This window comes from Strigops habroptila, chromosome 8, assembly GCF_004027225.2.
Source record: "Strigops habroptila isolate Jane chromosome 8, bStrHab1.2.pri, whole genome shotgun sequence".
Classification (NCBI taxonomy): Eukaryota; Metazoa; Chordata; class Aves; order Psittaciformes; family Psittacidae; genus Strigops; species Strigops habroptila.
Genome location: NC_044284.2, coordinates 34,731,579 through 34,747,075, shown reverse-complemented (window position 1 = coordinate 34,747,075; position 15,497 = coordinate 34,731,579). Strand labels below are relative to the sequence as shown.

The 15,497-nt window shown below is 42.5% G+C and overlaps 1 protein-coding gene across 3 annotated transcripts in view; it reads right to left on the bottom strand.

The window, feature by feature from the left end:
- Positions 1-8,483: 8,483 nt before the first annotated feature.
- SENP5 (SUMO specific peptidase 5) overlaps positions 8,484-15,497 on the bottom strand; it is a 155,067-nt gene continuing 148,053 nt past the window's right edge. For all 3 annotated transcript variants that reach the window (XM_030494571.1, XM_032920110.1, XM_030494570.1), the window contains 4 exons: positions 12,480-12,617; positions 10,726-10,809; positions 9,270-9,320; positions 8,484-9,179 (listed from right to left, as the gene is read on the bottom strand). In XM_030494571.1, coding sequence (XP_030350431.1) covers positions 9,069-9,179; positions 9,270-9,320; positions 10,726-10,809; positions 12,480-12,617 — 384 coding nt within the window. In that variant the 3' untranslated portion in view covers positions 8,484-9,068. The remainder of the gene's footprint in view (positions 9,180-9,269; positions 9,321-10,725; positions 10,810-12,479; positions 12,618-15,497) is intronic.

Sequence of the window (15,497 nt, the reverse complement as noted above, 5' to 3'; positions counted from 1 at the left end):
CCCTTGGTCTCTCGTAAGTGACTTTTGGAAATCCTCTCCATGGCTACAGAGGCCCTGGACACTTGATGAAAGGCATCATCGTCCTGTTGTGACCAGAATCTGTCACATTCATTACCTTTTACTCACTTTGAAATGCAAAACGTCGTTTGACAAGCTTCATTTCTGTATTTAACCAGTTTTAAACTATATTGTTTATTTTAATTGCATACATTCTTCATCCAAGTGCAGTTCAACAAAATTAAAGCTAAAACACATAAAGGTTATGTTCATTTTTTCTAAAATGAAAAAGCTAGGATTCTGAATAAAAAAATTGAACTATGTAATTGTTTAAATGAGCATTCCTTTACCATATCATCCTCCCTAGGAAGAAGTAGTGCCATATTTAATGCAAGCAGCTATATTTGGTTACAAATCATGTTTTAGCAATTATACTACACAGCAAGAATGAACAACTCTGTAGTTTTTAATAAAATACACATGAGAAACAGGATCTTCAATTTACATTTATTTTTATCTCGCTTGTTCATGGAAAGTCATGTTCAAAACCTACTTTGTCTTGTCTTTTCATCAGAGCAAAGTGAGGGTTTGCTTGAGGCCAATGTGGCTCCAGCATCAGGTGAGATGTGACTGTCCTGCCCAGCTCAGAACTGAGCTGCATCAGGACATCTTAAGGTCCTTTCCAACCCTTATTATTCTATGATTCTATGATCTTAACTCAGATGTCATACCTCCACGGTTTGCAAAGGGAAGAGAGCACTCTTGAAATGTAGGGCTGGAAGGTACTTACGTAACGGGTGGGAAGCGGCACCACCACCTTCCTTGGAAGGCAGCACCCTGCTCTCACCACACTTCGCATCTGTCGCCTCCAGTGGGTTTGGCAGTTCTCAGCCTAGCAGGTTCCTGAAACTTCACACACCCAGGGCCTGGCACCTACAAGGTAAGAACTACACCTGACAGAGACCTTGCCATTTTCTTTCTTGATGTGTCCCATGGACAAACCAAGTCTTCCTGGTACTAAAGGAGCCTGTAAAGCCAAAATTCCTCCCCTTGATTTAAAGCCTACCAAAAGCTCTAATTAATTCCCACTGGCAATGGACGAGCATCTTAAATCCACCATGTTTCAGCCCTTAACTGACTAACCCGATCATTTATGTTAAGTGGAGGAGTAAGGAGAAGGAAGGCCGGGAAGGACAAAATAATGAAAAATAATAGGGCTACCTGGGAAACAAATGCACAAATTGCCATCAAAACACTAGTGAAGGGTAGTAGCTCACTACCGTCCAGAGCACCTTGCTGTCCTACTGCCTCCGTGGTTGGTCAGATGTTGGAAGGGATCCCCATGTAAATACACTCAGCTCCTCACTGCTCTAGGACAGACAAGACTTCATCAACCTCACTCCAGCTACCCCGTGCAACAAAGATGCTACTTTAACAATTTTAGTAAAGATGATAAACCAAACCAGTAACTTAAGAAGGGCAATGACTTTGATGGATTTGGGACCATAGCGCCGACTACCAACAGCAAGGTCAGTATGTTCAGTACTTTTGCAATGGGGTCTTCGAAGTTTTCCAAGCCAAAGCCTTCCCTAGACCCAGAACTTCAAGAACTGGGGTGAGGATGCTGCAGGTCTGTCAACCCAAGAAATCCCATCAGCAAAGTAGATTGAATAAAAAGGATACAAGGGCAAAGCTATTGCAGTGCAGTTCTTTTTCCATCCACCGTGAGGATTAACATAATTAATGAAGTATTTAGAAGCTTTTAGACTAGGAAGCGATGCCACCTAGTGAACAGGATGGCATGTGACAGAGAGAGGACACCTCTGAAGGTTGGTCCCGGGGCACAGCATAGAAGCAGCAAGCTCCCACTGCTGCTGTCGGGCTCAGCATCCAAGCCAAGCAGTGCACATACACGGCATTTGTGCAAGGACTAACCAGGTATCCCACCATCTGCCCCCCTAGTCTCACCAGCTACACAAATGCAAGTTCAAAGACATTTTAACCGATGAATAATTTAAAGAAAAATGCATTTTCAGGAGGCCTTGAATTTAAATTTTCCTTCAACAAGACCTTTTAAAGCTGGAAAATATACAGCTTAAAAGTGACAGATGGCTTTAAAATTAGAGATCAGATTATACGTGAATTTATAAAGGTATTGCAGAGAAAAAGCAGCACTGAATGTTACTAAATTTAGGATAAAGCCTGAGCAGACACCAGCAATTAAATAAAAATTCAACAAAAATTCACTGCCCAGGGGCCATCACAGTGTTCAGCAGTGGCTGACAGCCACAGCACAGCCTCAACTGCCTAACAGAGGGCAACTGGTTCCCATTCCTGCTCTGAACCATTTTCCATTAGAAGATCCAAATTGTGAGCAAGTCAGACTCTCCACACAAGATATTTGATGCAGCAGTTTTTTTGATTCTCTCTTCCCCCCTCCTTACCCTCCCCCCCTCCCACCCCAACGAATTCCTGGTTTTGTTTAGTTATTTGCAAAACCATGTCAAGTTATAAGCATAGGACCACAAATCAGACAGAAGTTGCCACTGATGTGGTTTTGCCCCCCTCAACCCCCCTCACCCCAAGCATTTGCCATGGTAATACAGAGTTATAAAAATAACAGTTGTGATCTATGGTGGGGCAGCAGTTTGATCAGAGTAAAGACTTCTGGTATGCAAGACTTCTCTACCAAAAAATGTTTCGGCCAATTTGTAAAATTGATGGGACTCCGGAGTAACTGTGCCAAAGCCAAACACTAACATGTTTGATACAAAGGGATTTTCAGTGGATTTGCTGGCAGGTGGATGGGAGCAGGAAGAGGGGTTTGGTTTAACATACACATTCTTTTTGCAAGTGCGGTGCAGACTCTGCTGTGAAATGCGTGAGAAGACAACCACCAACGCGGCAGGCAACACGCAACCAGAAGACATCGTTGGTCAATCCATGAGCAAGGAGCTGGAGGCACCGCAGCATACGCTGCTCTGATGGTCCTTGCGTGACATCTGGTGGTCAAAAAGTACCCCGAGAAGAACCATCTAACACACTGCACCCAGGGTACCCCCACAGCCACAGGAAATGCCACCAGCTACAGCCCTGTCAAGAACTTCACCAGGACCTAAATGCTCAGTTTCTAATGTATGCTCTGATAGAATGATCAAATGGTGATTTTGGGAACTGAACTTGTATGGTAAATAGCACAGATCCCCTCAAAATACACCCCAGTCCCTTCTAATAACTAGGGTATCCTGTCTGGGGACAATCAAGTGCTTACAAGAATTGTAAGTGGCCATAAATTTAAGGCATTGTGTGTCATTACCCTAAAGTTCTTAAGCATCTTTTAGCTATATTTATATACTAAAGGAAAAAAAAATTCATCTGAAGTGTGATCCACCAGAGGACAAACCCCAAAACTCTGCCAAAAATTCTGCCCTGAAGTCTCTTTTCTGACCATTAATAGTAGCATTTAAAGATTGCCTTCTTGTACTAATTGCTTCAGAAACAGAAGCATTTCAGTACATAAAACCGATAGCAGATCTCCAAAGACAAGTTTCCTCAATGAGAAGGTAATATACTCATTGAAGGTGTATCTTGAAACTTCTCTGTACCTGAGACTTCTTTAACCACAAAAACCTCCCACCCCAAACCTGAAACCCCAAAGAAGCCAGGAATTGAAAGGTGAGCTGGAATCCACTTAATCTGTAAGAGCCTTCAGGCAGCCCGGGTGTATGCAGTGAAGCAGAAGCACGCTTGTCTGCTTTTCAATAGGCTGGAGCTGTCAGAGATGCTGCAGATAAATTGTCAAGCCCTGACTGTCCTAAACAAACATGATGTTCAACTGAATCCTGCGGAGGCAGCTTCTTCCCTTGCTGCAGTTGCTGCCTGCATTAAATTGATCTAGGATGCATGGGCTTAAAGCAAGACTTAGCCTGTCCCTACGTGCACAGAGGAGCAGCCATCCCTGCAGAAAGCATCTCTTCCTCACATTTCTCTCCCACTTATCCCAAAGGTTTCCACAAACAAGATGGCTCCTTGTCTGTATCAAGCTCATGTACCATAAACATGACCTGACCCACATTACCCAGTTAAATTCATCTTATTTAAAGCTCAGTTTCTCCCCTGCCCTTCCTCACATGACACATTTATCACAAAGCAGTGCAAACAGATTCCCTGATGGATTTTTGATCCCTTCTTCTCACAGCGACTTCCCAAAGTTGCCCGTAAAGAGCCTGAGGTAACCTAAGCATTAGGTAAGGTCTGCAAACTCAAGAAAGTGCCACATTAGGGGAGATGAGTTACTGACAATACTGAAATCAAACACAAGAATTAAGAACTCGTCAGAATTTCAGGCAGGAGCTGGAGCTGCTTCACACATGTTCTGCTTAATTGTATTGAGAGACAAGAAGCCAGTTGATTTCTCAAGATACTTCACTCGGTTTGCAAGGTTTTAGCTCTATAGTTTGCAATATTACATGCTCTGAAAACGAAATTCAATCCCCAAATCCTTCTAGCTGGTTACTCATAAAATCCATTAAGTTCAGGCACAAGCAAACCAGACTCATCTCTTTCCCTCTCGGTGCCTATTACATATAAATAGTAATTATTGTTCCTGGCAAGGCTCTGGTGTCTCTTATGATTCTGTACTTTAATGATCTGATTTCTTAGTACTTTCTACTGAAGAATATATTTAACAAGCATCCATGCTTCCTCCTCCACGATAGGATTTTAAAATTATGAATGTAATAAAGACAATGATGTTGCCAATTTCATGATTAATAGCTTAAAGAGACATTCGCTGAGCCTTCATTCCCCCCATTATCACAAATTCACAAGCTGTATAGCTTTGTAAAATTCAGCACAGACAAGATTTAACTCTATAGTTACACAGCTAAATCATAAGCAATACAAGAAGGACATTAATTTAGTTTGATCTAGAAAAGCAATTTAAGGTCCTACTTGTTCTGTTGACAGATTTGTGTTTTTTAAATGCCACCTTAGTAGAATGTGTCTAATGCAAGATTTCCACCCTTATTTATGCAATATGTAACATCTCCAATCTTGTATGTTGTCACTGCTCAAACCACAGTAAGTTACATCACTGTGATGCTACAGAATAGAGAGCATCATTAGCATACAGTTCAGAGTTATAGAACTAATCAACTGGAGAGGCTTCTCCTAATAACTTAGATGCCAAAACAAGCTGCTACAAACATTCCCTCAACCATCATGTCAGTTGCTTTTAAAATTAAAATGAAACCAAACTGCTGAAAGAAAATAGGGTTTATGGTAAAACTCAATTTTATTACTTCACGGGAACATTGGCTTCATTCGATGTTAGAACACACCCACAAAACACAGTTGTTGCTCAGTGGAGTTAGGTCTGCATCGCTTCCCAAGGTTTAAATTTTCACATCGACTTGAATAAATGCTACAGTAGATAATGCCAATCAAAACTCTGAGAAAGGTAGGTTAAGCTTTACGCTAGAGATTCAACCCATGCCAGCTCCTCTTTGCAAGCCTGTCTGGCTCAGTAATCAGTGCAAGTGAAACATTCACACTCAAGAGGGCCACATGGAACGAAGCAACAGCATATTAGATAGCACAAAGGTCCAGCCTCCATTGTGCAAGTAACAGCTCAGCAATAGGCATCTCTCTACTTACCTTGCAGAATCAGGGCCACATTTTGCATTTTTTTATTTGTATCAGCTGCACAATCATTTTAAACTACAGATTAAAGCAAACAAAACAGAAACTAACAATTTACTTCCAATTGCGTTTAAAGTTTATTACAGCCCAGGTAGCTTAAATTTGTTGCACACAAGACGGAGGCTTTGCCAGTTCTGGACTATTTGTATAAATCAGCACAGTGAGACAATCTTTTCGGAACAAGTCATGAAATTTAAGCATCAGCCAAACCAGTTCAGAGTGATTTATGAAATTCTGAAGATCACATTAAATGGAATTGCTAACAGCCATAACTACATCCACATAAATGTGCCTCTCATAATAAAAACATTCTACATAGTTCTGAATGTTTTAAGAACTAGTAAAATGACTACAGATTATGGAGTCCATCTCCTTTAAGGCATCAAAGACATTCTCAAGGAGGAGTTAATTAGTCCAGTTTCACAGGATACACCATTACAGAATCTGAGATTCTGACTGCCTGTGATTAATTTCAACCCTGCACCAACATACTTTGCTTGCATTAGCTCTGTTTTCAATTTCCCCTCCTTTTTTTCCAGAGGTCTCTCACTGGGGTGTTCACAGCTGGAGACTCAAGTGTAGCTCCTCTGTGCTGCCCCATAACCAACTGTAACACTTGTCAGCAAACCTCTAGATGACAAGGAAGCACATAAGAAGTACTTTCCAACATGCATGTTTCCCCACCCTGTTCTCCAATTCACAAGGCAGCAGATTCACATGCAAGCCCCTCTCCCCTTAAACGATCTGGTACACATATGCACTTGCTTCCAAGCATCCACATTCCCATTAAATACAAAGTTCACAGAAATATTGCGCTTTTACTGATACCACTGATAAAGAGATCACGATTAAAGACTCCTTCCAACCTCTTTCATAAAGGAAGATGGATTCCTACCAACCAGTAGCAGGCACCAAGCTTCAGGAAAGGACTACCTGTGGTCCAGTGCTCCAGCGCATTCCCATGCAATGAAAAATATCCATCAGTGAGGCAACTTCCACAAAATATAAGCGTCTTCCTCCACAAAATATAAGAAGCACCGAGTCCCCTGGGCTGGTACACTGTCATAGCACACCTTTCAAGCTTCCTTACCAAACAGCTTATGTTCTGGAAATAAATGCAACTTGTGTATGCAGTTCCCTTTCTGTATTTCACTCCCTTTCTGCAGGGAGTCTTGCTTGAGGATATAGCTTCTACTGCATGCATCCAAAGTTGGCATCACATTCATGTCTCTTCCCAGCCACTCAATTCTCCCTCTTCATTCACACTGGTATACACATTCAGTGATAAGTTACACTGAAGTTAGTCTGGGTTAAGAGCAGCCTTTTAGCTGCATTAGTTTTAGCCTGGATCAGTTCAGCTGGTCTCATCACACGGCTGCGTTAGCATCTGGACCATTCATGCGACAGCAGTGCAGAGAGATGATAAGAATGAAAGCACTGGCTTTCATGTTCTACCCTAGCACATAAGAAAGTACATCCCAAGTTTCAATTTTCATGGAAATCACCCTCGACTGCTCAGAGTCACTCGCCCCGAGAGAGTGCTGCTCTTTGTATCAGTAACACTTGAGGGAAACACAAACCAACCATACGCTGTGGGGTGTTCTGCACCATACAATGGGCAAACATACGTTTAGTCCATCTAAGTCTTCAAGTTATTTCTGATTCAGTAAGTTCCTTGTTTAAACTATCTGAGTGCTTTAGGCCTTTCTTATCTTGCTAAATTAAGTCAGTCCTTGCCAGCTGCCAACAAGGGGAAGTGGGAACACATAAGGACACCACACGACCTCCCTCTCTAGAACAACACGGCGTGCTTCCACCTCCCCGCCTGACTGTGCTTGGTGCTCCCTCACTTCTCCCTGTTCCCTCCTTTAATCTAGAAGGGATTTGCACCTGGCTTAGCTCAAGCCCGAATTAATTTGCAAGACATGGAAGTCAAAGTGGTTTTCCTCCACCAGAAGTCAGGGCTATGGACAGACACAACATGAAACTGTGCAGCAAATGATGCTAAGCATTGAAAATAGTTTTCCTCTGGGCTCATTTCTTTATCTGGCAGAAAAACACAGCAAAGACATTTCCTGGTGTAGCAGTCCCATGCAACTGCCTCTTCAAACAAAAGTAGCTCTCTTCAGCAAGGAACATATCATAGTTTATGGACCAAGGTGAAAACCCAAGTCTCAAGATCCACTGCTCTCACTCATCCCTGCCCAGTGCAACAAAGCTGCCAGACTTGCCACCTCCCGCCCCTCCAGAGCAGAATGACATAATCTTCTTGTGTTTGTACAGCACCCACCACAAGTGCTATTATTCCCAACCAGACCCATTGGTACTACGGATCGCAAAGAAAACTAGGGATGTCTGAGACAATCAAACAGCAGATGCGGCAGAAATGAATTAATTTATATTTGAACAAAGGCAAAAGCCAATAGGAAGTTAAAGACAACAAGCTTGACGGAAATTCATTTGAAGACAGAGCTCAAGGGAGAGATGCTGAAATGGTACATTTCACTGCATACTGTAGAACTGAAAAATGACTGAAAGTCATCTGAGATTTAAACAGTTACAGCCAAGGAGTTTATCTTAGTATCTAAGCTGTGACTCTTCAGGGCCAGCTTTATAATTCTCCTTAATACACACATCATGGAGACTTCTGCAGCATATAGGAACATACCATCAATCTGATTGACTGCACACCTGTGTACTTTTTATTATACAGACAGGTGCTGAAGCTTTTTTGTGCAAAGGCTGCTTTTTATCTATAGGGACAGGCTGATAATGACACTGAATAAATGTTAATGGAACAAACTTTATTAGCAACTTGAACTATTTAAAAAAGGGGTCTCCACAAATTGAACCTGTAGATGAGTTTAGCCACCCTAAAAAGTGGTAATTCAGTATTATACAGCCACAACAGGGACAATGGAACTACCAAATAGGTTCTATCTGTTCTTTTTATGGCATTGTTTGTTTTTGATACATTCAAAGCATTATTGCATCAGAAAACATATCATGCATCTTTATGCGTCCAGACAAATTCACCTGTATTTGTCATTTCTAGCTACATCTCAAAGGTGCACCAAATCTACAGTTTTATGGTTTTAGTTGCATGCTTTGCCTATATGCATGCTGAGATAATAAATATTAAATACAGGAAAGAACATAAGAGAACCAAACTGACATTGGGAATATTTTATGGCAGCTCTGTTATGTTCTGCCAGTTAAAGAGCGTGTCAAAAAATTGAGGTAACAAGTGGCCACACCACTCAGCTGAGAATCGTTCAAAATTCACGGAAGTTTTCAGAAATTCAAGTACACAAACACCAGCTGCAACTTGTCAGAAATGCCAGAGAAATTAGGTTGGCTGCATTCTATTAGTCTATTAGCTGGCGTTCACATAGCTCCTTGTAAATCCTTTTTCTCACTCGGGGCATATCTTCCTGGGAGAACTGAAAAGGCTGGTCTAAGGCGAGGCACTTGCAGTACTGAGGAAAAGGAAAAGTCTTGATTGAAAAACAGGGCATTTATTATATGAACAATATAGGCCACTAATGTTTAAAAAGCAGTACTCTTACCTGGAGCACAAAAACCCCACAGTCACTGTCATTTTTCTGTTGTGGAATGCACTAAAAGGAAAAGAAACAGGAAGAGACATGTTAGATTTTTACGTATTCTTTTATTCTCTGACTCCTGCTTAAAGTCCAAAAGGAGATTCTTCATAATGATCAGTTAGCTCATTCTCAGAGGTAGCTGTTCTGCAGCACAAGAAACTGGAGTTGTAATTACTTATTCTGATCCCAACTTTTGCAAGGTGACACTCAACTCCTTGTTAGAATAACACCTAACACTTAGAAAATATATATAATATAGGACAGAAAACAAATTACCAATCTTTCTTTCAAGTTTATTGTCTTTAAGTGACCTACACAGAACAGCTTCTTAATTAGTTTAAATAAATGTTTGTAGAGCATTATCTCCTTTAAACAGGACCAAACTATATCAGCAAAGTCATACAGGCCTAGAGGAAAATTAATCTCAGCACCCATGCTACCAGCAGTGGCTTTCTTCCTCCAGCCACACCAAAGGGTCTTGAAGAACATTAAGAGTGGTACGTTGTCAGGCAGCAGGACTGACCAAGGCAGTTTCAAATGATAACTTTCAACCTTCATTATTTCTCCAAACATGTTCAACTTTGATATATGGAGCTAAAAAGTCCCACTTGCTAGTGCTGCTATATCTCTGGCACTTGAAGAGTAAAAGTAATTATTTTTCCTCAACTCCCAGATCTTCTACCTCACAGAATGCAGGAGGACAAACTCTGACTGCACAGGGTGTGCATGAGTGCAGAGCGGAATCATTCAATGATTTTATCAGCATCTAAAAATAAACCTGTGCGAGGAGGGAGCTGTTGGGAGTATGTCTAGTGTGCAATGACCTGTTTTAGATCTTTGGAGCCATTACGGTATGGCTAGGCAAATCCCATATTCTCTCATTTACACTACACACAAGTTTTTCCCTCTTATAGTTGTCAGACTTTGCTTACTTGCGATCAAACACAACACACAGCCCTGTCACAAACAGCCCTGGAGACCAAAGCCCTCTATCCATAGCAAATATAAAATATAGGCAGCAGCAACATTAGCCTGTTCTCTCCCTCACCAAATCCCACCCATGTGGCGTAATTCAGAACAGTTGTTTGGGAGAAGTGAGGAAGCTGAGTCTCCAGCTCATTCAGTGCCTGACCTTGCGCCAACTTGGGCACCAGCTACAGATTTTGCTGCACAGACATTTAATTGTCCAGAGATTAGGCTCAGATCATCAGGTCGCTTGCAGAAAGTATTACAGACCTGGTGGAACCTGAATGAGCAACACAGCTCTAACTCCCATGTGTAACCAACTGTACTGCTTCTAGCACCCTCCATATGGTCAGCGTAAACCAATTTACTACTTGTACAAATATATGGGTTTAGAAGCAGCCTCCTAATATCTCCCAGAAAGTCAGACTCCAGGGATTGAAGTGCTACCATTTACCTTTGTAACAGCAGTCTGCCAACCCTGAAGAAACTCAGGATGATTCTTCTCTTTTGCTTCAGTCAGCAAATACTTTCGAATATTCTTCAAAAAGGAAAGGAAAAAAGCAAAAATATTATTCACCAGCTAAGGAATAAGAGACATCGACATCTTTGGCGGTATCCTTTTTGACAATGAGGACAAAATTCATGCGAGCATTAAGCGTCAGGATCTGAGCTCAGACCTAGAAGAACTCTGGTGGGTACTACACCTTTTACCATCAGGGCTCATTTTGGGCTATCAAGGGAAGCTTCAACACCCCTCAGCATTGCTGTACGCCGGTATACTTAATACTAGGCTAGCTGTGGCACTGGGGCAGAGTCAGAGTGCTCTCAGACATGCAGAGATACACAGCACAGTCTGGCGTGTGTTCTCTCCTGGATTACTTGGCTGACACCAAGACCCTTACATTTGATATGATAGCATTTTCCTCCTTGAATCTCAATACAAAACACTTTGAGCTCTGCAGCTAATCAACAAAGCTCCAGGGAGAGTTTTAGTGACATACAGGAAAAAATAGTCTGACACAAGCGAAGAAAAGGAAGCAAGATAAATGAGCCTATGGTCTTGGGTTAAGCAAATCCTACTTCTGTGTAAACAGGCTGGTGCTTTATAGCACAATTTAAACGCACTCTAGCACACTAACAATCACTTTAGTGGGTGGATCACTGTGGAGTTTTGGGTATTGGCCCCCCTTCCCCTAGAAAGGGCAGGAATAAAAGTGTCTCATATTTGTGAGACATTTAAGTGCAAATGTTTTGCCAAGAGCAGGATGGGAGAGGCCACATTGCAAGAGACTCCAGGGCTGTTGAGAGGGACCGTTGCTTTATGCTGCAAGTTCAGAAGCTAGAGAGCATGAGGTCTCTTGCTCCCAGAACAAACATTAGCTTCATCCTCAGCAAATGCCAGCAGGAAACTAGTATCTTCATTCAGAAGTTCTAGCTGGGAACTCTCCTGGGAACAATAATTACTACACTTTTGTAAGCCAACGAACTACAGACAGTTAAAAGTAGAGGGCTGCTGCATCAAGCAAGCAATTAAGTTGACAAAACTAGCTTTTGTAAGAGGGTCATTACAATTTGTTAGTCCCAGCAAAAATTTCCTGGCTGCTCTTTACCAGAAAAACTGATAATTTAACTCTAGTGTTCAGGTTGCAGCTTTGAAAGGTTGCTGAGTTATAATCAGAGGTACACACCCCATACCGATGCAGACAGAGCAGAAGGGAAAAAGGCTGTTAACAGCACAGCAACGCATAAACCCCACTGGGCAACACCACAGCATCTTCAGTCCTGTTCTCTCACCCAGGCAACCTCCCCTAAAAAGGACCACAATTTATCATTTCCTAAACATGAGTCCCTTAACAGTTGAAAGAACTACCTTTACTTTCCTTCTGGCTTGTCTGCTTCCCTATGGCACTTGGCTTAGAGCCCCTGCTTTTTGCGGGAGTGACAAGACAGAGCCACAAAAGGTGTGTGCTGATTTCACAGTCAGGCTAATTAGGCAACAGGCAATCCAGCCTCAGCTGCCCACACTGGTGTGACCCTCAAGGTCTGTTCTTCAGACTCCTCAGCAGGACAAGCTGCTTCTCATTTCATATATGGCAGGACAACGGACTCACTGCATTTGAAGTTTTAAGGCTGAACAGAAAAAGGAAAGGAGGGGTTGTTTGTTCAAGAAAACAGTTCAAACTTTGCAGTCACAGCTGTCACTCTTACCTCTACACAAAACTTAAAATGAATGCCTTGGGAATCATAAAATGAAATAATTCGATTGGGGATGTTCACAGTAATGAGGGACCAGTGGACTTCCAGGTGAATAGGAATTAACAAGAGAGTCTTTTTAAACAAGTCCACCTGGCAAGAAGAACAATATATTAGACACAATTCCACAGGCACAACACAGCAGAGATTAATCATATCTAAGTTGCCTCTCCACCACCCTGCAATTGGAGCCTTCTTTTGCCTGCTCCACTCTTTCACCACATTCCTTATGTTTATATCACACAAAGCTTATTAGCATTCACAAAAACACACTTACAGCACAGAAAGTGGCTAAGGAGCCCTGCACAGTACCATAGTTACCACTGTATTTGTGACAAAATCCTGTTCGTGTTGTACATTATTAACAAGTGGGATTTCTTAAGTCATGATGGTAATACTATTGAGCCTCAGTCTGGGTTGAATAACGACACTTCTGTCATGGGAGCACCACGGTTTTCCATCAGAGCTGCATCGTGGATAGGTGACAGTCTCGGGGGTGCTGGTTGATAAGAATCTCATCATAACCCAGCAGTGTGTACTCACAGCCCAGAAAGCCGACCGAATCCTTGGCTGCATCATAAGACGCATGGCCAGCAGGGCGAGGGAGGTGATTCTTCCCCTCTACTCTGCTTTTGCGAGACCCCACCTGAAGTACTGTGTCCAGCTCTGGGCCCCCCGTTGTAAGCATGATGTGGACCTGTTAGAGTGAGTCCAGAGGAGGCCATGAAGACAATCTGGGGGCTGGAGCACCTCTCCTATGAAAACAGGCTGAAAGAGCTGGGCTTGTTGAGTCTGAAGAAGAGAAGGCTCCAGGGAGACCTTAGAGCGTCCTTCTAGTACCTAAAGGGGCTGACTGGAGAGCGACTTTTTACAAGGGCATGTACTGACAGGAAAATGGGAAATTACTTTAAACTGAAAGAGGGGAGATTTAGATTAAATATTAGGGAGAATTTCTTCACTATGAGGGTGGTGAGACACTGGCACAGGTTGCCCGGAGAAGTTGTGGAGGCCCCATCCCTGGCAGTGTTCAAGACCAGGTTGGACAGGGCTTTGAGCAACCTCGTCTAGCGGGAGGTGTCCCTGCCCAAGGCAGGGGTGATGGAACTAGATGATTTTTAAGAGCCATTCCAACCCAAACCATTCTATGATTCTATGAAGCAGTGGCAATTACAAACATACTACAAAACCAGCAAGCTGATGCAGTTTGTCTCCCTCTGCTATAATTCAGGTTCTGTGCCTTGTCAGAGGAAGGCAGAGGAGGAGTGCATGATGCTTTGGTGAGCAGAGGAAAGGAGGGGGTGAAGGCAGAGCAGATCCATCCTTTCTTGAACTTAACTTTGTAGCAGATGTACTGTGGTCACGGGCAAGCAAACAAGGAGAAGGTCTTAAAGTACAGAACAAGTAGATCAGATGCAACACCCCCAGTGTCTGTGTGGCAGATGAGCCCTTTCACTTTTGGAAGCCAGCCAAGCCAAGGCCTTTCATGATCTTCCTTTTCCCAGCTCCTCTCAAAATGAGTGTCTAATTGCTGGGTTTTTGATGGTACAGTCCAGAAAACAAGCAAAAATAGAATACTGAACTAAAACTCGTCCTGTGGGAAGATTTCCATGCCTTTTTTTTTTTTTTTTTTAGCACTGTGCAATTTGAACAGTACATAATTGCTGCGGCACTGGTAAAGACAGGTCGTTTGTAGGAGAGAAAAGTGTATTTTTTAAGTAACGTTGGGAAGCTGAAGACGCAAAAAGGTCTGAGCATTCACAGCAGTTATCAGCCAAGCCTTGCTCAGAACAGTACTTCGATTGTCACAAACACTGACAATCCTGCTCCCACCTGCAGAAACTGCTTCCTGACCAGATTACAGCACACTCGTTACACAACGATCCATCATTCTTGGAGGGAAGCAAAGAGATGTCACCCATCAGCAAGTGAAGCACATAAAGGAAAACTGGAATAAGATAAATGAACTACACCTTCTGTGATGTCCAGCAACAGCAGAGCTGTGCTAAATGCAAGGGTCCTCATGTGACCCCAGTTGCGCGATTGCTGCAAGCATGCAAACCTGTAGCAGAAAAGTCGAAAAAGACAGCCAGAAGCTGGAAGGGTCTTTAGTTAAGACCTCATGTACAGAAAGAATGGTGGCAACCTAGATTTGCTTCACCAAGACAGCGCAGTCAGCTAGCTGACATGAGGGTGGACCAGAGCAGGAGTGCCGATCTGATCAGTGGCCAGAAGGGTAAGACACAAACAGGAGCCTTGAAACCACTGCAGCTAGATGCCAAAGAACATGTCCTTCTGGGCTCTGCCCTCCCGTATCCCAGGAGAGCACATTTATAAAACCTGGTACCATACTCTGGTTTGTTGAAAAAGCAGAAACATGTTCCCCTTAATTGCATGCTGCAGGACAAAGCAGCCTACTGAAACCTTTCAGTAGAAACTGCTTAGTTCTCATTCTTGCTTTAGAGATTCTTCAGGAATTTAAGTGCAAATGTCTGAACAACTGTCCTACTCTCATCTCATCCCTTCTCAGCAGCAACAGGAATACAGGTTCTGCTTTCAGAATCTACCTTCACTTTGGGGGTTTTTGCAAAACTTGGGTTGCCGGAGAAAAAGAACATTAAAAAAAAATATCTGGGAATATTACACACCAATATTCAGTCTCTCTTTAAAGAGATTTTAATAAATTATATGAATAGACTTTATATTTGGATAATGAGTTCATCTCTAGCATTTCACAGATGTGTGCTATTTAAGTGCTTCTGCAGAAAGATCACACATTCCAACATGGCCCTTGATTAGTCTTGCCTCATCTCCCATATTAGAAAGGACAAATGTTCACAGAAGGAAAAAAAAAAAAATAAAGAGAGAGCACTGCTCTTTGTATTAGCTGCCTCAGAAAATATCACAACCCATGACCTGGTATGGGTTCTGGAAAGCAAGGTGAACTCTCTTCTTCTCATGCAAACAGCAGTTTGG